This window comes from Mauremys reevesii, linkage group 1 (genome assembly GCF_016161935.1).
Source record: "Mauremys reevesii isolate NIE-2019 linkage group 1, ASM1616193v1, whole genome shotgun sequence".
Taxonomy (NCBI): Eukaryota; Metazoa; Chordata; order Testudines; family Geoemydidae; genus Mauremys; species Mauremys reevesii.
Genome location: NC_052623.1, coordinates 317,032,271 through 317,056,042, shown reverse-complemented (window position 1 = coordinate 317,056,042; position 23,772 = coordinate 317,032,271). Strand labels below are relative to the sequence as shown.

Sequence of the window (23,772 nt, the reverse complement as noted above, 5' to 3'; positions counted from 1 at the left end):
TGTAATATATATATGATTCACATTTATTTTAAAAGGAAATTAATTTCTCAATTACATACATAGCGAGGCTTGGTGAAATTGCATTGAAATAAATAGCAACACACTCACTGAGATCCTAGGCCCAGAATTTCACCCTTGGAGGCAATTTAAAATGGCCTTTACCTTGTACCTCATATTTTTTACTCATCTGCATGTGTGTGAAGGGGTCAAAAATAGTTATTCACATTTCTACAGAAGAAAGTTGAGTGATCTATTGCTCAGGAAAGATATGTTTTCTGGTGATGTCATAAATAACAATAGCATTCAGTAGTAAACATCTGTATGGGAACATTAAAAAGGAGTGTAAGTAATGTAAAGTGTATCCACAAGAAAAACAAGCAAGAGTTTAGTTGAACAAGAGTATATGTATTTCAACAATTAGACCTATTGCATTTCATATTTTTGTTAAGAGCACCATGACGTACTCTTCAGAGTACACTTCTTTAATGAAGCGTGTTTTACTTCTGCCAGTTAATCTGACTGGCTATTTTTAATACTATATTGATAGGAATGTGTATTTTGTTAAATGTGTATTAGGGCTTGCCTACATTACTGGCTGGATCGACGGGCAGCGCTTGATCCAGCGGGGGTTGATTTATCGCATCTAGTCTAGACGTGATAAATCAACCGCCGAGTGCTCCGGTAATCCACCAGGGCGAGAGGTGCAGGCGGAGTCTACGGGAGAGCGTCAGCCATCGACTTACCACAGCGAAGACACCGTGGTAAGTAGATCTAAGTACGTCAACTTCAGCTACGTTATTCACGTAGCTGAAGTTGCGTAACTTAGTTCGATCCCCTCCCCCCGACAGTGTAGACCAGGCCTTACATCGTTGGAAATCTTTATAAAAAAAAAAGGGAGGGTATTGTTTCCAGCACTCAGAACTTTTTTGAATATAAGGCCCAAATATTTGGTTTTCTCAAAGATTGTATGAGAGACAATGAAGTTTATTAAAAACAGCTATTGATTTAAACAGTGACTGATAGTTTGCAGGCTGTTGTGTACTTAGATTGTGCAAGTACATAAACCATCGCTGTACTTTTTTTTTTTTATAAATTGTTTAGTTTTAATGTGTTAGTGACAAAGGAATTTAAAAAATAAACTTAAGCTAATATAATTAGTAAACTGTTAAAACAATAGATTTACAATGAAGAGCTCAAATCTAACATTTGAAGGAGCAATATACAGAGGCAATTTACTGTTCCGGAACATAAAGCATGTTGAATACAAGAACAAATCTGAAAGTAACCAAGCACACTTCTGGATTGTTAACTTTCAGATCCTCAAACAGATTGTCTCTCAAATAAAGAGAGGAGATATAGAAAGAAAAGTTAGGGCTTGTCTGCACAAGTTATACAGGTATAAGGTAAGGTGTTAATTTAAACTGCTATAGCTATACTGGTAGAATTCCCTGTGTAGGCATTTATTCCGATATACAGTGCCCTTTTTCTAGTTTAGCTTACACTGTTTTGGAAGTTTATGTTTAAGCAGTGGAAATATGTCTGCAGGTTTTGCATCTGGTTGCTCTTGCAGGCTCTTGCGTTGGTGTGTCCTTGTCATTGGGGAGCTTGCTTCTGTTGATACAATTGGAGAGGATGGGGGGTTGTTTGAATGCCAGAAGAGGGTTTTCAAGGAAGATTTCTTTCAGGATGAAGTCCCCATCAAGTATGGGTTGTTGTAGTTTGACAATACCCCATATGGGGTCCGGTGTGGGATAGTAGGGGACAACTGGGGGTGTGCGATCAGAGGGGGTTTTATTTCTATACTGAAGTAGGTTCTCTCGGGGTAACTGGGTGGCCCATTCCATGATGCGATCTGCCTCTCTGGTGGAGCGTCCTTGTTTGGTGAAGGCAGTTCTGAGTGTGTTACAGTGTATATCCCGGGCTCTCTCCTCGGAGCCTATTTTATGGTATCTACTAAAGAGCGCCGCAACTCAGCTGACGTGAATAACGAAGCTGAAGTATCTTATATCGTCGATATAACTTACCCGCGCTCCGGCGCGGATCGTCGTCGGCCTCCATATCGGCCTTCGCCGCCGCCGTTGGTGCGGTGGAGTTCCCGAATCGATAGATAGCGTTCGGATTCGATATATATCAGATGATGATGAGACGATACGATATATCGAAAAAAATCCGATCTACGCCCCCCACGGCGAGGTAGTGTAGACGTAGCCTGACTGCCTGGCTGTAGATGATTTCTTGGGGTGTTGGGGTAGTTACTGGATTTATGAAGGTAGGTGTGGTGATCCGTGGGTTTCTTGTATATAGTGGTTTGCTGTTTTCGTCAGACCCCAGTGGTGGTGAGTGGAACATGCACACATATAGTCTGTGTGCTTGCAAAATTAGTAATTAAATCCTGAATTAGTAATTTCATGTAAAGATCAGGATTATGGAAATTAGTGTCACACACCAACCTCTATTGAGAATCATCGTCACCCTTCAAACATTCCAGGCAGCTTGCTCAAATTAGGCAGAAAGTGAGGATTCCAGAAAGAGAAGCCAATTCACAATCAATGTAACATGAACAATTACCTCCTTGAAAAAAATGGAAAAACAAGTGCGGGGAGAAAAACCTCAAAAGGGTAACCTCTACATTCTGAGGAGAGGCAGACAGGCAGGCAATTGAGATCCTGCAAGATATCTGCAGAGAGATAACCCAAGTTACTTTACAGTTCTCTAAAGAGACCACTTGGGCAGGATTTTCACCCCCTGAGAGCAAGCAAATCAAAATATATCCCCGCACAGGGCCGTCCCTAGCTATTCTGGGGCCCTACGCAGCCCCCCACAGCGTGGGTAGGGCTGGGTTGCTGCACTTCCCGCCGCCCGTGACTGCAGGCCCGGCCCTGCCATAGTCCTCAGGGGAGTGGGGGTGGGGCGGGGCTGGGGCAGAGCAGGGGCAAGGGCTTTAAGAGGCAGGGCTGGGGCGGGGCAGGGGCTGGAGCAGCATGGTGCTCCAAGTTTCCTGGTGCCCTACGCAGCTGTGTACTTTGCGTATGGGTAAGGACGGCCCTGTCCCCACACCTTCATGAGTAAAACCTGCAGTGCCAAAAGTGAAGTGTTTTGTCTGTTATTTATATATAAAATATAATATAATGAAGAGGAGTAAGATACATATTGTAAGCTCTTTGGAATGGGCACCATCTTTTTGTTATGTATTTGTACAGTGCCCAGCACAATGGGGACCTGATCCACGTTGCTACTGCACTACAAATAATAACCAATGATCCTACAAATTCAGGCTGAAAAACACAATATTCAAGCCTGCACAAAGTCCCCATGCAAGCATGGAATATCCCAATGTAAAACACACACCTCTTCTGGAGATGGGAGTTTTGAGGGGCTTATAATCACATTTTCTATTTTTGTGTTTTTCTCTTCCCTGCTGCTGCATGAAAGAACAAAAGAGAAAATTGCCTGTAAAAGGAAATATGTTAACTATGTTGAAAGTAAACAATCGGACACAAATACAGACATTTTCTCTTTCGGTTATGTCTCTTAGGTAAAGAACTTTTTTGACAGAGTATGATTATTAAATTCAGCAATGAGTTTCTGTACTGCTTCTCCAAGAGGCATAGCACAGAACTTCTAGTCCAGAGGGAGGTGGGGCTATTGTAGTTTTAAGCCATCTGTGGTCTCTCAATCCTGAACTGACACAATCCCTGGAGATCTGTCTAAGGGTACGTCTACACTACGGGACTATTCCGAATTTGCATAAACCGGTTTTGTAAAACAGATTTTATAAAATCCACACTAAACACATTAAATCGGGTGTGTGGTGGCCATGGTCCGGGAGGCTAGCGATTTCGATTTCTTGCACTGTGGGTAGCTATTCTATAGCTATCCATAGTTTCCGCCAGCCTCCCGCCCCCTTGGAACTTCGGGTTGAGATCCCAGTGCCTGATGGGGCAAAAATCATTGTCGCTGGTGGTTCTGGGGTAAATGTGTCAGTCACCTTCGTCTGGGAAAAGCAACGGCAGACTTTTTTTCCTGGATTGCCCTGGCAGATGCCATAGCATGGCAACCATGGAGCTTGTTTTGCTGTGTTGTGACTCTCATTGTGTGTTGTAGAGATGCTCACAGAGGCGATTCAGCAGCTTAACAGAAGCATGCTTTTGCTTTTGCATGACAGCAGAGATGGTTACTAGCCATATTGCACCATCCAAACCCTTCCATAAATTGGAACTGAGGATGATCATGGCTACCAGTCCTTTTGTACATTTGCTGCTAGTGCCCCTGGTCAATCAGCCAGGGCAAAAAGCCAAGAGTGGTTGCTAGCCATATTGCACCTTCCATCGTTTTGTACCATTGGGCTGCTGTCATAAGTGCCCTGGCCGATCAGCCAGGTTGGGAATGACCCTGAGTCAATCCTCCCTTTTGGTATCTAAAAATAGAATCTGTGCTGCCTAATATAGGCAAGTGTGCTAGAGAACCACCTGCTCTGTGTCAGAGCCAAGAAATTATCTGTATGCTATTATTAGGGGGTGCCTGTGTAACAACCCCACCTGTTGATTCCGTTCTTCCCCCAGCCTTCTTGGCTACCGTAGCATTGTCCCCACTTGTGTGATGAATTAATAAAGAATGCAGGAATAAGACACACTGACTTGTTAGTGAGAAATGAGTGGAAGGCAGCCTCCAGCTGCTATGATAGTCCAGACAGGACCTTAAGCAGTGTGTAGGAGAGAAGCCCAGCATCCCACTGCTAGTCAGGGGCAACTGATCTTTTCTTTACACACATGAAGGGGGGGGCTGATGGAGCTCAGCCCCTGTTGCTATAATGAGGATGGTTACCAGCCATATTGCACCATCCATCCACCAGAAAAATTTAGGCCAATAGGCTGATGATGAGGGGACGTTACCAGTCCTTTTGTCCCATCAGCTGAAGCTGATCATGAGGATGGATTTCCAGCTTTTGCATGATCAGCTGATGCTGATGATGAGGATGGATTTCCATCATATTGTACAAGGATGTTGGTGTTGACTGCTGCACTATCGTCTCTCTGCAGCATTCAGTAAAGATAGGGTGACATGTAAAAGAGTCAGAGGATTGTTTTACCTTTGGGGTGGGGGGGGTGGTGAGTAGATTTGCCAGCATGCCCTGACCCGCGGGCACTGTGTTTGACCCTAGAAGCATTTGGAGCTCAGCCAAGAATGCAAATAATTTTCAGAGGCTGCAGGAACTGTGGGATAGCTTCAGTCCTCCAGTCCATGAGCGTCCATTTGATTCTTTGGCTTTCCGTTTACACTTGTCGCTGCAGTCGCTGAGTCCCTGCTATGGCGTCTGTCTGGAGATTTTTAAAAAGGATTCTGAATTTCATCTTCTGTAGCGGGATTTGATTGCCTGCCCAGCGATGCATCACGCTGCATCATCCGCATGAGTCTCTTTTTGATTTTTAGTTTTTGCATCCGCTTTCGACTGGATTCGGAGCCGTGCGCGCTGCAAACAGGAAATAAAAAAAAGTCAAATCGGCTTTTTTTTTTTGGCCTGACCACACCATCCGTTTCAGAGTTCATTGGCCAGTCAGTCAGTGGTGTGGTGCACTGTGGCTCCCCCGGAGGAGAAATCATTCGCGATCAGCCACACCACTAACCCTAATCCGATATGTTAATACATACTGGCCTCCTCTCTCGTTAGGAGGTACAGAAAACCCCGGTTAAAGCCATTAAAATCGATATAAGGTGCCTCCTAGTGTGGACGGTTTTGGCGTTAAATCGGTTTTAAGCTCCTAAAACCGATTTAAACGCCTAGTGTAGACCAGGGCTAAGTTACAGCAGCCTCCTAGGCTTCTCTACGTGTTGAAGTGCTGCCTGGACCCGGAATCTCCACAGTGTTATGTGCTGTGTCCCTGCTCCTGATACTTCCCTCCCATCTCCAGCCGCGCCCCCATGACACTCTCACCTCAAATGCTTAAATCATATGGCCAAATACTGTAAAGCTTATGTTCCAATCCACAGAAAGAAGTCCTCTTTGTAGGCTCATCTTACATATGATGGAATTTGGAGGAAGGATAACTCCTTCAACTAGGCTTTTGGGGCTGTATGTGAAGGAATGGCTTATATAAATTATATTCTTCAAAGACAGAGTGAGAGTGACATTAATTCTGAGGTTTTATTCTTTTCCAACAAAGTATGCAAAGCATCAATATCAACATCTGAGTTTCTTGTTTTGTTTTTTTAAATTTTAACACCTAATACAATTCCAATTTAAAGGATTACTTGCACAAAAAAATAAACACATTTGGTATAAAAAATTTATCACTTTAACACCCTTGTTCTTATGATCTGCACCCCGTTCAGTGCAGAGACATATAAAGACTAATGGCACAAATTTGTTTTTACTCTACAGGAGTTTGTTTTTATGTACCCAAGTACTCTAGAGGACACCAGCCCGCTTTATACAAGAACCATTTTCTTCAGCCTGCTGAATTTAGTTTCACAAAGAAACAAAGCTATAAAGGCATTATAAAAACAACTGCCTTATATTCTTTAGATACACTGACTTTTTGCACCATTTATATACATACTGTTATATAACAGCTCTTGAGTACAGTACATGCAGCAGAATATGCCTGTTGAATATAAAACATACATTTAAAATCTTTTCTTGTTAGAATTCTTTGAAGACTGAATTATTGTAGAATGCCCACTGCTCTGAGAAAATGGTTTGAGAGTACAAATGTCTGCATATGTTGGCCACTGGAAGAATCCAAGGCGAACAGGAATAATATTTATAGCACATCAGTAGTGCATAAATAATTTACTTACAATATTAAAACACAACTAGCAAAACTAATAGTTCAAGATCTTATGATTGCTATATTAATCCTTCTTTAAGTGGTTGCAAAATGTGATTTGTTAAAGTCCTCTATAAAATCTTTAGGATGTCATTTGTTTTCCAAATGAAGAAACTTATTTATGTCTACTGCCTCTTCTCTTCATTGCAGCAGTACACTGTGGACAGTACCATTTCCCTTTTGGTGCCTCTGTCAATCCAACACAGCCATAATGGAACCACTCTATTGGACACTATAAAACAAATATACAGAGAAAGTTTTATTGTGCCTGTGGCAAGAAATGGATATTACGAAGTATGAAAATGGAATCGGCAAAATGACATCCTGTCCTTCACATAAAGTTACTAGCGACAATAAGAAGGGCAAAAACAAGAGAGATGAATGAAAAAACTTCACTTCCTATAATAAGTACAGAAGATGATAGAAAATTTGAACCATCACACCTGGACCCATGCACCAAGAAAAAGGTAAAAATTTAAACCATGCTTAGAAAGTGCATTTTAAACAATCAAGCTACATGTTAAAGCATGGTAGAAATCATATGATTTATCACCTTTTATAAAGGCCTGGGGAGTAAATTAGCTATCTTAGCTTTAAGAACAAATAGTTGAACTTGGATAGCCCGCATGACATCAACAAGTAAAATAGCACTATGCTAGAATGATATAAGATGAGTTGTTTAAATATGTAGAATCTGACAACTCCTAAGAGGAACTAATACAAAAACACAGTAAAAAAAGGAGTACACAGTGACTGAACTGGCATACACATTTACTGACATTATACATTTAAAAAAACAAGCACATTGAATTTCTACTTATGCCTGATGCTATGTCCACGTGGCCGTGCAGTTCGGACTATTGGGGTGTAAACTGCAGTGTAAACTAGCATGCTAAGCTGTAACTCCACCACGTGGATGCTGCGGGTGAGAACTGGAAGATATCTAGTTTGCATTAATGTAGTCCTCTTTAAAGAGCACTACATTAACATGAACTGGTAACTCTTACTTCATGCCTGCAGCATCCACATGGGAGAGTTACAGTACAGCATGCTAGCACGGGCTGCAATTCACAACCCTGAAGTCCAAATTGCGGGCCATGTAGACTATCCTTTACATTGTGATCAAACATCTCGTTCACATTGCTTTTATATTACCTCTGAATTTGCACTATTACCTGCCTCAATTTCTACTGTGCTAATCTCTTGATTTTGCTTTATTTATTCTTGAACCGCTGAGCTCTCTGGCATAGTTGCTCTGGTTGTCACTTGTGTTAAGTGTCAGAATGCTCAATGACACACAGTGAAGCAGCATGAAATACAAGTGGTAGCAAGAGTGAAGTAGCCAAGTGTGCAATCCACACACACACCTGCTTACCAAACTTCTACCGGACCAAGAAGCAAACCATGGAGAACATGAGCCACATGGAATGCAGACTAGAACTTGCGTTCTGGTCATTGGCTGCTACAAGTTCCATCACAAGTGCCTTTCAAGAAGTTTTGCTGGTTCTTCCTCTCCTGCACCCAATTTTTTTCTTTTCCAAAACATATTATTGAAAAATTACTGAGAGTTTTATCAGTTTTCATTTTAAACTGAAAACTGGAATATACAAGTCATTTTAGCCAGAGGGAAAAACTAATAAAAACTACTTCCAGTGCATGTGCACAATAGAAAACAAAACAAATTCTCATCCCCCAAGTCTTTAGCATTTTGCTACTTACATCTTGGTTATCGCAGCCCACCATTTCACCATAGGACACCTAGTTCAAGGATAAAATTCAAGCTATTAATATAGTAAATAATCAGCCTCTTCAATTACTGAATAATTCTATGGTAGTTTTCCTATATAAGCTCTGTAATAAACAACAACAGGATACTGACAACCTATATGTTGCAATGACATTTACTTTCAACACTAGATTATTTAAAAGAGAAACAAATATTGATGTCCAATTTGCTTGTCTTTATGCAAAAAGACAGTGAAGTTCGTGCATGTCTCAAGTTGGACATGAAAGGCCAGCACTCAGTGCTGAGCGCTTCTAACATCTGCCTGAAACCTCAATAACGTCCATTCCACATTTGTTTATGATCAGTTTCCACTTTCAGATTCAAGAATTTCAAACAGTACCAAATGGCACACTTCTTTAAAAGAAAACAAAACACAAACAACCAATAGAAACACAACCACATGTTTTCATTGGAATTTATAAAATTTTAGATGCATAACTATTAATCTTAGGTTGTATAAAAACTTACTTCTCTGAAATACAAATATGCTTGGACCATTTTCCCAGTTCTACTTCCCCAACCTTCCCTCTTATTTTAAATAATAATGGACTTCTCAATCTTGTAGAAATCATCCAAAAACCTGAAAACAAAACTGATCAAATATAAGGGAAATTTACCTATACAAATTGCTTAATATTCCTAACTGGTAAACAAAGTGTGTTTAAACGAGTTCAGCATGTAAAATTAAGTGCATCCCTATAAAAAAGGGGGATGTGCGCCTAGTAAAAAGGCAGCTTGACCAAATTTTTGATGTAGCCATTAGCAAAGCATCTAGAGAGCTTCACACATGAGAACAGTCACAGAATAATATTTATTAGCAATAAATAGTACTGATTCAGTAGTCAACTCCATTATTCATGTCACTTACGAGTGTATATTGACAGCATTCTAGCCCTGGAATTCTTAACTGTTTCAGAAGCATAAAAGAAAAATTACCCAAAAGGTACCTATCCACAATATCTTCAGAACCCCATCAAAGTAGATGCCTACAGTGCCTATGGGGATGACTAAAAGCAACTGAAAAAAAAGGGGATAGGTTTTAAAATTTGGTCCTTGTATGCTTGAATATATCTGCCATCTCGAAGTACTACATGGCCATTACTAATTACCTAACATCATTGTGATTTAGTTTATACTTTTTTTCCTGACAACCTGAAGCAGGCGTAAACTAATATTGGCTATTCCAAATAAGAAGTACCTACATATCCTCAGTTGCACTTTGGTTTTGTTTTAATTATAGTATACAATATGATTTTGGGCAACATAGAACAAATATGTATACATTGTACTTTTAAAATAACAACCAAACACACAAAGTGATAAAGAGCTGAACTGAGCTGAGATCCATCAATTAACTGAAACTATACAAGTTTCACACTTTACAAACTAACATTTATGGGCTGAAAGGCTGAATTATAGTGAAGCAACGCATCTGTTGAGGAGCTGCTGAGTTTAAGATTCGTATATACAGAGCACTTACCTGATTACAAATGCAGTAACGTGGCTCATTTGGATCATAGGTCCAATCAACTTGGTTGTTAGAATCAGACTCTGGTATTGCTGCTGTTTGCTGAGATAGTTCTTGTGCTAAAGCAGACGACGAAGAACATGACGACAGAGATGAAGATGATGACGATGATGAGGACTGCTGGCTTGAAGACTTGTTGTTGTTTCTGAAAAATGAATAAATATAGTAAATACTTTCTGAAGTAAGACCTGTTCACTCTACTGCCAACTCAATGAAATATGAGGAAACAAGGCTCAGGAGAGTGCTGGAAAGAATCTTTGATGAGGTGCCCACATGCTATAGTAATCAAGTGTCATTCTCGAACAGACTGTATTCAGCAAGTAGTGTGAGTTCAGATGGATATGTTGCTTCTCTTTGCCAGAGAATAAGAGCGACTTTGTATTCTGGTATCCTTACAAGATGGGGGCCAATTATTCCAACTGATAGAATTTAACGTGTTAAAGCTGCTCAATACAACTGACTCATACTTCACAATCATTGCACCAATGGCCTTCATAGGTCAATGTAAACAATACACATTGTTAATACACAAGTAACCAATGAAATAAATGGGAATTTGTATATAAATTAATCTATATTGCACATATAATCTGTAACAAACAGCTGCTTTTTGAATAGTCATCTTTACATCCATTCCCCTGAAATAAAACCAACATTCTACAACAAGCAGAAAAGCGATCTTTGTAAGCTATCTGAAGATAAGAAAAGCTGCTACTTAGACTGAGAATTCTAAACTGAGCAATACTTGTCTGCTAACTCATTCCAAGGCACACCACAAAAAGAGAATTGCAATGTCAAAAGAAAACAAATTTAGCAGAGAGCATGTTTAGGTACAAGTTAACAAACAGCCTGAACTACCAAGATCTCATTTTAACTCACCCATGATATGGGACCCCTGGTTCAATTCCCCCAGCTGCCTGATGAGGAGAAGGGATTTAAATATGGGTTTCCCACCTCTCAGGTGAGTGCCTTAACCACTGGACTGTAGAATCACTCTCACTCGCTCCCTGTCCAAATACTTATTTAAATATTCATAAATAGTGGAACAGCTTCAACAGGAGAGACTGAGAAAGGCCCACACCAGAATGTCCCATAGTCCAATGATTAGGGTACTCACTGGGTAGATGGCAAACATGTTCAAATCCATTCTCATCAAGCAGAGGGAGGAACTGAACTGGGGTCTCCTAAATCTCAGGTGAATTCCCAAACCATTGGGCTAAATATTATAAAAGGGAAGTGCTGCTCCTTCTGTCCCGCACATCCCCTGGTCGTTTTACGTGGAGTTAGGTGTGCTCTGAGAATGCTCCACAGGTGAGACATGCCTATCTTCACTGATTTAAGGATAGCACTGAGGCTTAGGCATTATATAGGTGCCTGGGCACCTAAACTGAGGCATTGTGCACATGCACAGTGGCTGAAACTAGGCAGTTGAGAAATTCTACAGTGAAAAGTTTAGGCATTTTAGGCATCTCCAGCGCTAAGCAGCAGCTGAACAGGGGTTTTGTCAGACATGCCAAAATTTAGGTATCTAAGTCCTTTCTGGATCTGGGCCCTACATTTTAGTATTCTCCCCTCATTATCTGAACTGATGGATAACATGCTAAACATAGCTGAACAAAATAGAACATACTTGCTTTTTCGACCACTCCGTGAATCTGTGGTTGATGAACTTAATGTTTGTGTTAATGTAGATGCCAGAGCTGATGATGAATATCCAGTTGAGTCTCTGGATAATGAAAATTCTCTCCCAAGTTGAAAGTCATTGTTCTTAAAGGCTTCATAGCTGGCTTTTAAGCTGGATGTTCTTCTTCCTTCCTTCATCTAAAGGAAACACTGATATTAGAATAAATGATACTATACAGGTCCTACAGACCTATAGAAATCACCATGCTATGAACTACTAGCTGTGCAAATATTTTATTTAAATGATAGCTACTATCCAGTTTACATCATGGTACAAACAGCCTAATGAGAAAAAGCCCACACCAAACCCCCCTTTCCTGCAAGTCTTATGTCATGAAACCACAACATAAAGAGAAGCATAACATTATGAGAAGTCAACTGAAAAAGTGATCATGAGAATTCAAATCAAATAAAAGAAGAAGCCTTTCTCCATTGGATTGGATGGCAACTTCCTTAAGATATTTTATGGGGAGGTTGTTACCTGTGCTGTGGCTTGCACTGCTTGAGCTGCTGCCATGGTAATAGCACCAGCTCCAGATCCTGAAGATAATGAGCCCAGGTTATATGATGCCAGTGGCTGAGAAGAGTTTGCATTGTATGCATTGTTGGAAGAGGATGATGAATTACTGTTTCGACACCCTGGATGAACAAAACACTTTTATGAAATTTAAAGTGAAACTAAAAATAGCTTTACATTTAGTAAGCAGAAAAAGTTACATATAACAACCAAAGATTAGAAACTTCTCTTAACTTATAACAATGCTACAGGAAGGGCTGGTCATGGCACATTGATTATTACTGCCATGCACAACAGCCAGTTTGATTTACCATCTTTGTTTACCCCCTCATTGCATATCAGGATAATGTGGTCTTGTGGAAAGGATTGTGCCTTATGTCAATCCTCACTAATCTCTCCAGTTAAGAAGCAGCGGCTGCTCTGTAATCTGAGTGCAGTCCAGTCTTTTGGCTGCAATTTTGAAGGCTACAGTACACATCCTCAGAAAAGTGCTATTTAACAGAATAGGTTGTGCTGGGGGGGGGGGGGGGAGTGGCACTATATGTGAAAGAAAATGTAGAATCAAATGAAGTAAAACTCTTAAGTGAATCCACACGTTCCATCTCTATGGACAGAAATTTCATGCTCTAATAAGAATATAACATTAGGGATCTATTATCGACCACCTGACCAGGACAGTGATAGTGATGATGAAATGCTAAGGGAAATTAGAGAGGCTATCAAAATTAAGAACTCAATAATAGTGGGGGATTTCAATTATCCCCACATTGACTGGGAACATTTCACTTCAGGACGAAATGAAGAGAGAAAATTTCTCGATACTTTAAATGACTGCTTCATGGAGCAGCTGGTACGGGAACCCACAAGAGGAGAGGCAACTCTAGATTTAATCCTGAGTGGAGCACAGGAGCTGGTCCAAGTGGTAACTATAACAGGACTGCTTGGAAATAGTGACCATAATACAATAGCATTCAACATCCCTGTGGTGGGAAGAACATCTCAACTGTGGCATTTAATTTCAAAAGGGGGAACTATGCAAAAATGAGGGGGTTAGTTAAACAAAAGTTAAAAGGTACAGTGACTAAAGTGAAATCCCTGCAAGCTGCATGGGTGCTTTTTAAAGACACCATAATAGAGGTCCAACTTCAATATATACCCCAAATTAAAAAACACAGTAAAAGAACGAAAAAAGAGCCACTGTGGCTTAACAACCATGTAAAAGAAGCAGTGAGAGATAAAAAGACTTCCTCTAAAAAGTGGAAGTCAAATCCGAGTGAGGCAAATAGAAAGGAGCATAAACACTGCCAAATTAAGTGCAAGAGTGTAATAAGAAAAGCCAAACAGGAGTTTGAAGAATGGCTAGCCAAAAACTCCAAAGATAATAACAAAATGTTTTTTAAGTACATCAGAAGCAGGAAGTCTGCTAAACAACCAGTGGGGCCCCTTGATGATCGAGAAAGAAAAGGAGCGCTTAAAGACGATAAAGTCATTGCGGAGAAACTAAATGGATTCTTTGCTTCAGTCTTCATGGCTGAGGATTTTAGGGAGATTCCCAAACCTGAGCCAGCTTTTGTAGGTGACAAATCTGAGGAACTGTCACAGATTGAAGTGTCACTAGGAGGTGGTTTTGGAATTAATTGATAAACTCAACATTAACAAGTCACCGGAACCAGATGGCATTCACCCAAGAGTTCTGAAAGAACTCAAATGTGAAGTTGCAGAACTATTAACTAAGGTTTGTAACCTGTCCTTTAAATTGGCTTCTGTACTCAATGACTGGAAGTTAGCTAATGTAACACCAATATTTAAAAAGGGCTCTAGAGGTGATCCCAGCAATTTCAGACCGGTAAGTCTAACGTCGGTACCGGGCAAATTAGCTGAAACAATAGTAAAGAATAAAATTGTCAGACACATAGAAAAACAAACTGTTGAGCAATAGTCAACATGGTTTCTGTAAAGGGAAATCGTGCCTTACTAATCTATTAGAGTTGTTTGAAGGGGTCAACAAACATGTGGACAAGGGGGATCCAGTGGACATAGTGTACTTAGATTTCCAGAAAGCCTTTGACAAGGTCCCTCACCAAAGGCTCTTACGTAAATTAAGCTGTCATGAGATAAAAGGGAAAGTCCTTTCATGGATTGAGAACTGGTTAAAAGACAGGGAACAAAGGGTAGGAATTAATGGTAAATTCTCAGAATGGAGAGGGGTAACTAGTGGTGTTCCCCAAGGGTCAGTCCTCGGACCAATCCTATTCAACTTATTCATAAATGATCTGGAGAAAGGGGTAAACAGTGAGGTGGCAAAGTTTGCAGATGATACTAAACTGCTCAAGATAGTTAAGACCAAAGCAGATTGTGAAGAACTTCAAAAAGATCTCACAAAACTAAGTGATTGGGCAATAAAATGGCAAATGAAATTTAATGTGGATAAATGTAAAGTAATGAACATTGGAAAAAATAACCCCAACTATACATACAATATGATGGGGGCTAATTTAGCTATAACGAGTCAGGAAAAAGATCTTGGAGTCACCGTGGATAGTTCTCTGAAGATGTCCACACAGTGTGCAGAGGTGGTCAAAAAAGCAAAAAGGATGTTAGGAATCATTAAAAAGGGGACAGAGAATAAGACTGAGAATATATTATTGCCCTTATATAAATCGATGGTATGCCCACATCACGAAAACTGCGTACAGATGTGGTCTCCTCATCTCAAAAAAGATATACTAGCACTATAAAAGGTTCAGAAAAGGGCAACTAAAATGATTAGGGGTTTGGAGAGGGTCCCATATGAGGAAAGATTAAAGAGGCTAGGACTCTTCAGCTTGGAAAAAGGAGACTAAGGGGGGGGATATGATAGAGGTATATAAAATCATGAGTGATGTGGAGAAAGTGGATAAGGAAATGTTATTTACTTATTCCCATAATACAAGAACTAGGGGTCACCAAATGAAATTAATAGGCAGCAGGTTTAAAACAAATACAAGGAAGTTCTTCTTCACGCAGCGCACAGTCAACTTGTATAACTCCTTACCTGAGGAGGTTGTGAAGGCTAGGACTATAACAGCGGAACTGGATAAATTCATGGTGGTTAAGTCCATAAATGGTTATTAGCCACGATGGGTAAGGAATGGTGTCCCTAGACTCTGTCTGTTTATCAGAGGGTGGAGATGGATGGCAGGAGGGAGATCACTTGATCATTGCCTGTTAGGTTCACTCCCTCTGGGGCACCTGGCATTGGCCACTGTCGGCAGACAGGATACTGGGCTAGATGGACCTTTGGTCTGACCCGGTATGGCTGTTCTTATGTTTTTATAATACTACTGTAACAACCATACCATTCTTAAAAGCAAAATACATCATATATCCAAGAAGATAAGGACTAGAACTATAACACAATGCCTGATTGCAGCTGTGAATTAATCGCTTTGTAAAGAAAGTGCAGTTTCCTAATATTTAGCTACCATACACTTTACCAAAAGTAGCAGGGCATTAAAAAAAAGTAATAAATGACCATGAATATGGGACCCTCTCCATATTAAAAATGGCAAAGCACTAAATACTAAAGTTACCAAAAAGAGTTAGAGACACCACAAACCTCACTTACAATTAAGTAAAAGTAGTCTGTATTTACAAATCCACCTCTTTCCCTTGAAATAATGTCACCAAGACCACACAGTTTTCCTACAGCCCATCAGCAGGCTTGATAAGTGTTATTCACAAAACCAGGATCAGTTTACAAGACAACAGAGCTCAAATTAAAGGGGATAAAAGGTAGAAGCAGCAATGAAATTGATCTGATGTTTTGCATATGACTCAAAAGAGCTCAGTTAGAGATTAATTTGATTACTGTGCTGACTCCTCCACCCCAAGAAGAAAGGGACTGTGAATGCACGCATCTTGAAAATGAATAGAAATTCAGAAAAATTTTGAAGTTACAGTATACATGGTAGCTTCCTTTCCTCTACATTAAAGTATCTGACAATCCAACAAATGGATTGTTTCCTCACTGCTGCTAAATGGCAGGTCTGATCTGCTTCCTAACAGCTGTGGTCCAACCTCCTCCGCACCACTTTGAACGTAAAAATAGTCAAACAATTTTTCCTCAAAGTGAGAAAAAATTATTTTTTGTGAATCAATTATAATTTGAAATTTTTACTGTCCCTCCTCCAAAAGGTATAATAAAATAGAATTTGGCATTTAGATTACCTGGTGTATTTTCTTTAGAGGCATCTGAAGTGAGAGTAGACAAAAGAGCTTCCGATTTAAACTTCTTTTCAGGAACATGATCTGTTGTACTATGGTGAGAAGATGGATTATGCTTTCTTTCTGTATGGAAAAAAACAAACGTAATGTTTACTAGATTTGAAAGTGAATGTAGTACTCAAAAAAGTGAAGAACTCAATAGCCTTGACCATAATCTGGGAAAGAATAAACAGGTACTATAACCATACAGCTCTATTAACTGGACTTCAGTCCCAACAGAAAAACCCTGACATTTCATTCTTGGGCCTCCCTGGAACAAATATTAACACCACTAAGTTGTGCCAAATGCTGGTGGGGTTTCTGAAATGTAGACAAACAAGGGTTATGAGGAGAACTCAGGAAATACCTAATTCTGAACAAAACATTACACATTTGAAATTTTTCACCAACACATGTAGTAAAACTGAATTCCAGAAACTTACTCTCTACTGGAGTGTGTGAATGGGCATGATGGTTATTCACTGGCTGTGATGGTGTATCCAGTTCCAGAGAACCTAATATACAGTTAAAAAAGCAGGACAATTGAAATGCCAACCTCGAAATAATGCAGTGTAGCTAACTTTAATCTTTCAAGTCATCTTCACTTTTAGATATAAAATGCATCTTTAAGAGCTGTACAATACAAAGAATTATTCCACAAAAACAGTTATACTCATTTTAGCCAGGAACCCTAGAGAAGGAGTTGGACTTCAAAGCACTGTCTATGCAGCTATTTTCAGAGCACCAGAACAAGCCCCACGAGCACAAGTCTGTTGATCCAAACTGGGAGGACTTTCCACTCTCTCCAAAATGCTAAATAGACAACCTTCAGTGTCAAGTGAATTTGAGACACCAAGGGACTGATCCAAGCCCACTGAAACAAAAGGGAACCTTTCCACTAACTACAATGAGCTTCAGATCAGGCCTCAGAAGTTGGAAGACTCAGATAAGCCATTTTACTATTCTGTACTTGCTGGTTTGCTCTGAGATAGTTTTATGATAGATCATGGATTTTTTATTTGTGGTAGATTTTTTTTTACCCAAAAAAAAAAAAAAAAAAAAAGGACCTTAGAAACAATACTTTTCAGCGTGTCCCAGAGGTCTCAATCCATTAAAAACCACTCAAAAGCCAAAATCTCTATTGAACTGGATAAACACTAGGACAACTGCATTTTTAAGGCAAACCTTCAGCTAGTATCTGCTTTTGGCTGGAAAAGAAAGAAAGGTCCAAAAAAAGGAAGAATTTCCAAGTTCAGGGAATAAATATAAGATCTTCATCCTTTAGTTAAGACTCGAAGTTTCTTGTAGCACTAGACTTCAAGGAGGCCACACGATCGAGTGCTAGGGGTGGCTTTATGACAAAGCATTTGTTAAGACAATATACAAAATAAAAAACATTTGAGTGTGTTCAAATGTATGCAATATCATTTTGGATGGGGGGCTGAAACCTATTCATCCTATCAATGTTATTACTACTGTAATGCATTTAATTACAGGACAACAGATTAGATTCTGAAAAGTTGTCTAAATAATCCAAGAAAAGAACTATAGTTCAATAATTATTCTACCACTTCCACCACTTTTTTTTTTTTTTTAAATGTAGATATTTGGGAATGAACACAGCAGTGCTCAGATGATTGAGACAAACCCAATGAATTCATTTTAACAGGACAGGACTAATCATCAAAGTTACATTTTGAGGATATTCTTGGTATGCTAGCATTACTCATGTAATGGACTAGCTCAGTGCTTGCCCTCTTGTGAACACTCAACTATACATCTTTATTCTTTGGTCACTAAAATACTAGAACCTTTGACATTTCATTTTTGAATACGTGGTAAAAAAGTTGAGATATAAAACCTGCCAAAGCACATTTTGATTTCTAAATATTTCATATTCAGTTTTGTCATGAGTAACAGAAAATTCATCTTTCTGATCCCTCTCTCATCTGACTTAAGTTACTGTCTTACTAGTTCTAGGATTGAAGGAAGCAGATGTTGAATCACTGTTCCACAATTAAAACAGTAATTTTCCTATAAGATTTACTGTAGTTGTATTTAGTCATTTAAGATTTTATACACATTGTCCTACTGCAAGCTAAAACAAACAAAACAATTATCTTTTACTGTAACTGTCAAATTGTTTCCCAAAATATATAAAACGGGTTTAGTGTAGTGTTCTTCCTGGAACAATAATTGCTACTATTATACTGTTTGTTAAGCATTTGATTAGCCACAAATCTAGCAAAAAGCATTATGTATCAACATAAAGGATTATGTCCAATCAATGGAAAAAGTAAAGTTACTTGTCCAAAGACAGACTGGAGCTTAAGTTTGATAATCAAAGAAAATTAGAGGGTTTTTCTGTAGCAATAGTTACCCAAGTGCACTCTGTAAAATGCTTTTGGGGTCGTAACAACTTTGAGGAAACCCAGAGAAGAAATTTAGCCAACCAGGCATTTCTTTTAACCACTTCTATTGTCATTCAGCACCCTTTACAAAAATAGAAATACTGCTAGTTTTCGTTTTAAACTTTGGGTCACATACACTAGTCAGTCAATGAATCTAGGATTTTATGTACAGGTGAGCAGCTTGTTTGATATGCAGTAAGTAAGTTAACCTCCTCTGGACAAGTGAAGTGTTTGATTGGCCTGAGTTTCTGGACAGTAGAATTTTCTAGAATGATCAGTTTTGTAAAACTTAAATTAACAACACATTTGATTTACACAGCAAATACAAATTTTCAGTTGTACAAGATTATATGTTATTATATATTATTTATGTAGGATTCATATTACCTGATGCATTTAATAGATAATGCCTTAGCTTACCTTGATTTGGACCTAGTTATATAAGAAATAAGCACCTTCTAGTTCTCAGATAACTAAAATAGTAATACAGGAGGAAATGCCTAAGCATATAAAGATTTTTTTAAAAATTAGATACGGTGTGAAACTCTTTTTAAAATATAAGAAACAAAGCATTTAAGTTTAAACTCAAAACAGATCTTGGAAACCAGCAGAAAAACTGTTAACCTTTAGCAAGATCTTCTTTTGACAAACAAAATGTTACTTTCTTCAAAAGATAATGGCGTATACTTACGTCTTTCTAGTATTTCTGTAATCCCAGCATTATCTGCCTCAAGTTCCATTTTAAATTTAGCTAGTTCTTGGTCCAACTTTCTCAAGTGCCGGTCTACCTGTTTTAAAGCAGATCAATGATGACCTCCAAAACTTGAAATGGTTTAACAGTGATAAAACTCTACAACCCTTCAGACAATTTAAAAGTTTTGAATATTTAATGGGATACATTAGAAGAATGAAGTTTGATAGACTTCAGTGATGTAGCAACTTACAAGAGGAATCTGCATAATACAGTGCCTTAGAAAAAAAACACTGCACTTAAAAACTGTCTTCCATCTGTAATCAAACAGGAGAACTAACAATGTATGTCACTATATTAGCAGATTAAAGCTATTTTACCAATTATCAACTCACCAAGATAGTTTAAGATTATAAATCCATTAACAAAACAGCAAAGAGAACGGCAGAGAAGAAATCATTAAGTGCCTTTGTAACATATTGTACAGGTTTTCAGTTTGCTTATTTTGTACCCCATGAGATATATAATAAGCATATTTAAGACTCTGCCAGCCCACACAACACATTAAAAAGGCATTTATCTGAGTTATCCTCATCTTCCCCATATTATTCTGTTAATGGAGTTAGGATCTTAAATTATTTTGTATTTAAAGAGTATAAGTTCAACATTACAGCCATAATTAAAGGTTTGTCATGTGCACACATGCAATGAAAATTCACTGATGCATTTCCAAAAAAGAGCAAGAGAGAGCGAGCGCAAGACAGTCCACCATTCACCCACACCACTATACTTTTTGCATAAAGCAGAACAAAACATTTTAAATGAAGTGGAAACATGGATGTTTAAGTTGTAACTGTGACTTTCACTTTTTAAAACAAGTTGAGTTTACCTTTCATACGTTACTATAGTAACAACTTTTTTCTTAATACTTCTGTAATGTGCAGGTAAGCTAATAAAAGGGTTCCCCATATGACAAAGTTTACATTTCCTTAAGACAAATCATGCTATTCACTTTAATCCCTTTGTTTACTTACCAAGTCATAAATCTGATTTGCCAATTGTACTTTCTCATCTGCATCTTCCAAAGCTTTATAGTAATCCTGTTAAGAGATTTTTGGTAAAATGATCAAAATAACTTGAGTGGTTCTTCTATGAATAATTACTGAATTCCTCATTTTGATTTATATTTCATAGTGAATTACAGATCCGATGAAATTTACTGCTTAGGCTTTAAAAAATATACTATAAAGACATGTTTCTCAACGATTAATTCACCTACATTTTTCATCTTTTCTAGACCAAAAACAACAGAACAGAACCAGGGTATGAAAAGTGCTGACGTATTCTCCCTGCTATATTATGGTGCCATTACACAAGTTAGTTTGCTGTGAGAAAGGAAACCTGGGCCAACTTGTTCCATTTTATATTAACTCATACATAAACTGACAGAATGAGCCAATATCTAGCATGTTAAATTATGTGCCATTTCAAAAGGATCTTTTAAAAAACGTGAATAATTATCACTCGTAGATTGCTGATTGGCCCTCTACAATAATATGTTCCACACCCTAGACATTCAAAAAACAAATTAAATAAAGCTTTGAAGGGAGTTACGTTCATCACTGAAGTCTGGTCTACACTAGAGTTAGGTTGACGGAAGGCACTTATGTTGATCTAACTTTGTAAGTGCCTACACTAAAATGTTGCTCCCGCCGATGTAACTCACCCACTACCTCAACTTAGTAATTCCGTCACCAGGAGAGGCACAGCTCTTAGGTCGATGTAGTTAGGCTGACACTGTGAGGCCGACGCAGTGTCAGTGTAAACACTGCGTTACTTATGGCGACTTTCGTGGCCTCCAGGAAGTGTCCCACCTATGACCAATCTGGTCACTATTTAGAATTTTGCTGCCCAGAGGCCAGGTACAGAGGTACATGCCCCTCCCCTTTTAAAGCCCTACGAATTTTTTAAATTCCATTTTCTGTTTGCTCCACATGGAGAGCTCATCTAGCAATTGCCCAGCTGAGCACGCTAGCTACACGCTGCAGACACACTCCTGTATTGAGTACACAGGAGGTGGCGGATCTCCAGAGTCTGTGAGGAGAAGAGGCTGTGCAGGCACAGCTCCGATCCAGCCATAGAAATGCCGTATATCTATGATCAGATCGCTCGGGGCATGGATGAGAAGGGATACAAGAGGGACCAGCAGAAGTGCCGCATGAAAGCCAAGGAGCTGCAGCAGGCATACCAGAAGGCATGGAGGGATAAGTCGCTCTGGTGTGGAGCTGCAGGCATGTCACTTTTACAAAGCGCTGCTTGCCATATTCGGTGGCCCACCACACCCGAAGGATACTTCAGGGTAGCTGGTGTCACAGGCCTCCAGAGTGAACAGTGAGGAGAAGGCGTTGGATGAGGAAGAAGAGGAGTAGTATGGAGGACAGTCGACTGGGGAATCCAGTGGTGTAGAGAGCCAGGACCTGTTTTTGACTCCAGAGCAGTCGAGCCAGTCCCTACAGTCCAGCACGGGTGAGCCTCACGCAGGGGAAGGAACTTCTGGTAAGTATGCAGTTTGTTTTAATATTAAAGGGACACATCTGTTCATTTACTCATGCTAGAAGAGGTAGTGAAATAACCAGAGGTTGGGTCACTGCTTCTCATTCCCGTGTAGTGGAAGGGGCCCTGCAGAACAGTTTGTTTATGGGCACTGGGATGCCCTATGAATACTCCACAGATGTCTTGAGGAAACTTTCCTGGAGGTAGTCTGTAATCCTCTGATGAAGATTTCTGGGGAAGGCTGCCTTATTTCTTCTACTGAGGTAGGACACTTTCTTACACCACTCAGCAATTACTTCAGCAGGCAGCATTGCAGCACACAGGCTAGCGGCATACGGTGTGCAGCCGGATGCGTGTAGGAGCTGTTCCCTTTCAACCTCCATTACCCTCAGGAGTACATCATCAGGCAAAATAACCACCGCCTGTGGAAAACTGTTCAACTGCCCTATCCATATATATTCATGCCCAGGAACAAGGGGAGTGAGTTCAGTATACCGCATTTCCATTTATCTTGTGAATACATTCACAATAGTACCTCTGTGTACTGTATCTTTTGCAGCTAGAAATTGTGGTCTTGTGGTTCTCTCCATTCACACCAGTGGAGTGGCTCAGCCAGATAAGAAAGAGAAAGAAGAGGACATGGGATGACATGTTCCAAAGAGAACCTGCAAGCCTCTGGTGCTTTAGATACCTAGTACAGGGCTTGGAGATCACCCTTGAGGACAGCATGGACAGGGATAGTGTGGAGAGGAGAAAAGCATAGGAAAAGGAGAGAGACATGCAGTAGGAGATGCCAGCGCTTTTCTAGCGGCTAACAGACATTCTGGAGACTCCTGTTGACCTTAAGCATGGGTCTGTTGAACCTGGTCTCCCTCTGCAGCCCATTGATACCTGCAGAACCTCCCTATTCCCCACCCCACATTCTACATGGCATCTGGGAACACAGCAGTACCAGTACCACTCCACCCCAGGGGAGATCACAGACTATCACGGCTGCACATACACTGACTTGAGACACACAGTTGGTGAATGTGTTTGTGAAATGAAAATGACTGTTCTTTCCCCCTCAAAGGTTCTTTTCCCTCTATTTATAAAGTTTCATTCAGTTAGAAATGTGTCTGTCTGTATGGATTTGGAAACTTAATTCATCTTTATTAATTCAAAATATAGGGTGGTTGGGGCTAACATCATTCACAGATAATAGCAACAGGTGCATTTGCAATGTTATTTTACTACACACTCATTACAAGGTTCATATTAGGGTGCAAAAACACACAAACCAAATAAAAAAACCCAAAAACTCAAAAAACAATGCCAGGCAGAGCACACTACAGAAACACACATTACTGTGGCTCACTATTAAAATGGTCTTTCAAAGCCTCCCTGAGATGTTTAGCAGCTCCCTGTTGAGCTCGTCTTATAGTCCTGGTATCTGGCTGTTCAAAATTAACAGACAGCCACTCCCTTTGCTTCACAGCAGGCAGCTATAATCATTGAGGTTTTTTTCCACTGAGGTTTAATCTCGAGTAGA

The 23,772-nt window shown here is 39.6% G+C and overlaps 1 protein-coding gene across 4 annotated transcripts in view; it reads right to left on the bottom strand.

The window, feature by feature from the left end:
* Nucleotides 1–6,117: 6,117 nt before the first annotated feature.
* The window catches only part of ING3 (inhibitor of growth family member 3), a 31,048-nt gene continuing 13,393 nt past the window's right edge, over nucleotides 6,118–23,772 (bottom strand). For 3 of the 4 annotated variants that reach the window (XM_039509865.1, XM_039509889.1, XM_039509880.1), the window contains 9 exons: nucleotides 20,723–20,788; nucleotides 19,689–19,785; nucleotides 17,030–17,101; nucleotides 16,551–16,670; nucleotides 12,306–12,463; nucleotides 11,772–11,962; nucleotides 10,094–10,286; nucleotides 8,547–8,585; nucleotides 6,118–7,059 (listed from right to left, as the gene is read on the bottom strand). In XM_039509865.1, the coding sequence (XP_039365799.1) occupies nucleotides 6,943–7,059; nucleotides 8,547–8,585; nucleotides 10,094–10,286; nucleotides 11,772–11,962; nucleotides 12,306–12,463; nucleotides 16,551–16,670; nucleotides 17,030–17,101; nucleotides 19,689–19,785; nucleotides 20,723–20,788 (1,053 nt within the window). In that variant the 3' untranslated portion in view covers nucleotides 6,118–6,942. The remainder of the gene's footprint in view (nucleotides 7,060–8,546; nucleotides 8,586–10,093; nucleotides 10,287–11,771; nucleotides 11,963–12,305; nucleotides 12,464–16,550; nucleotides 16,671–17,029; nucleotides 17,102–19,688; nucleotides 19,786–20,722; nucleotides 20,789–23,772) is intronic. The other variant, XM_039509874.1, reaches the window with a different exon arrangement.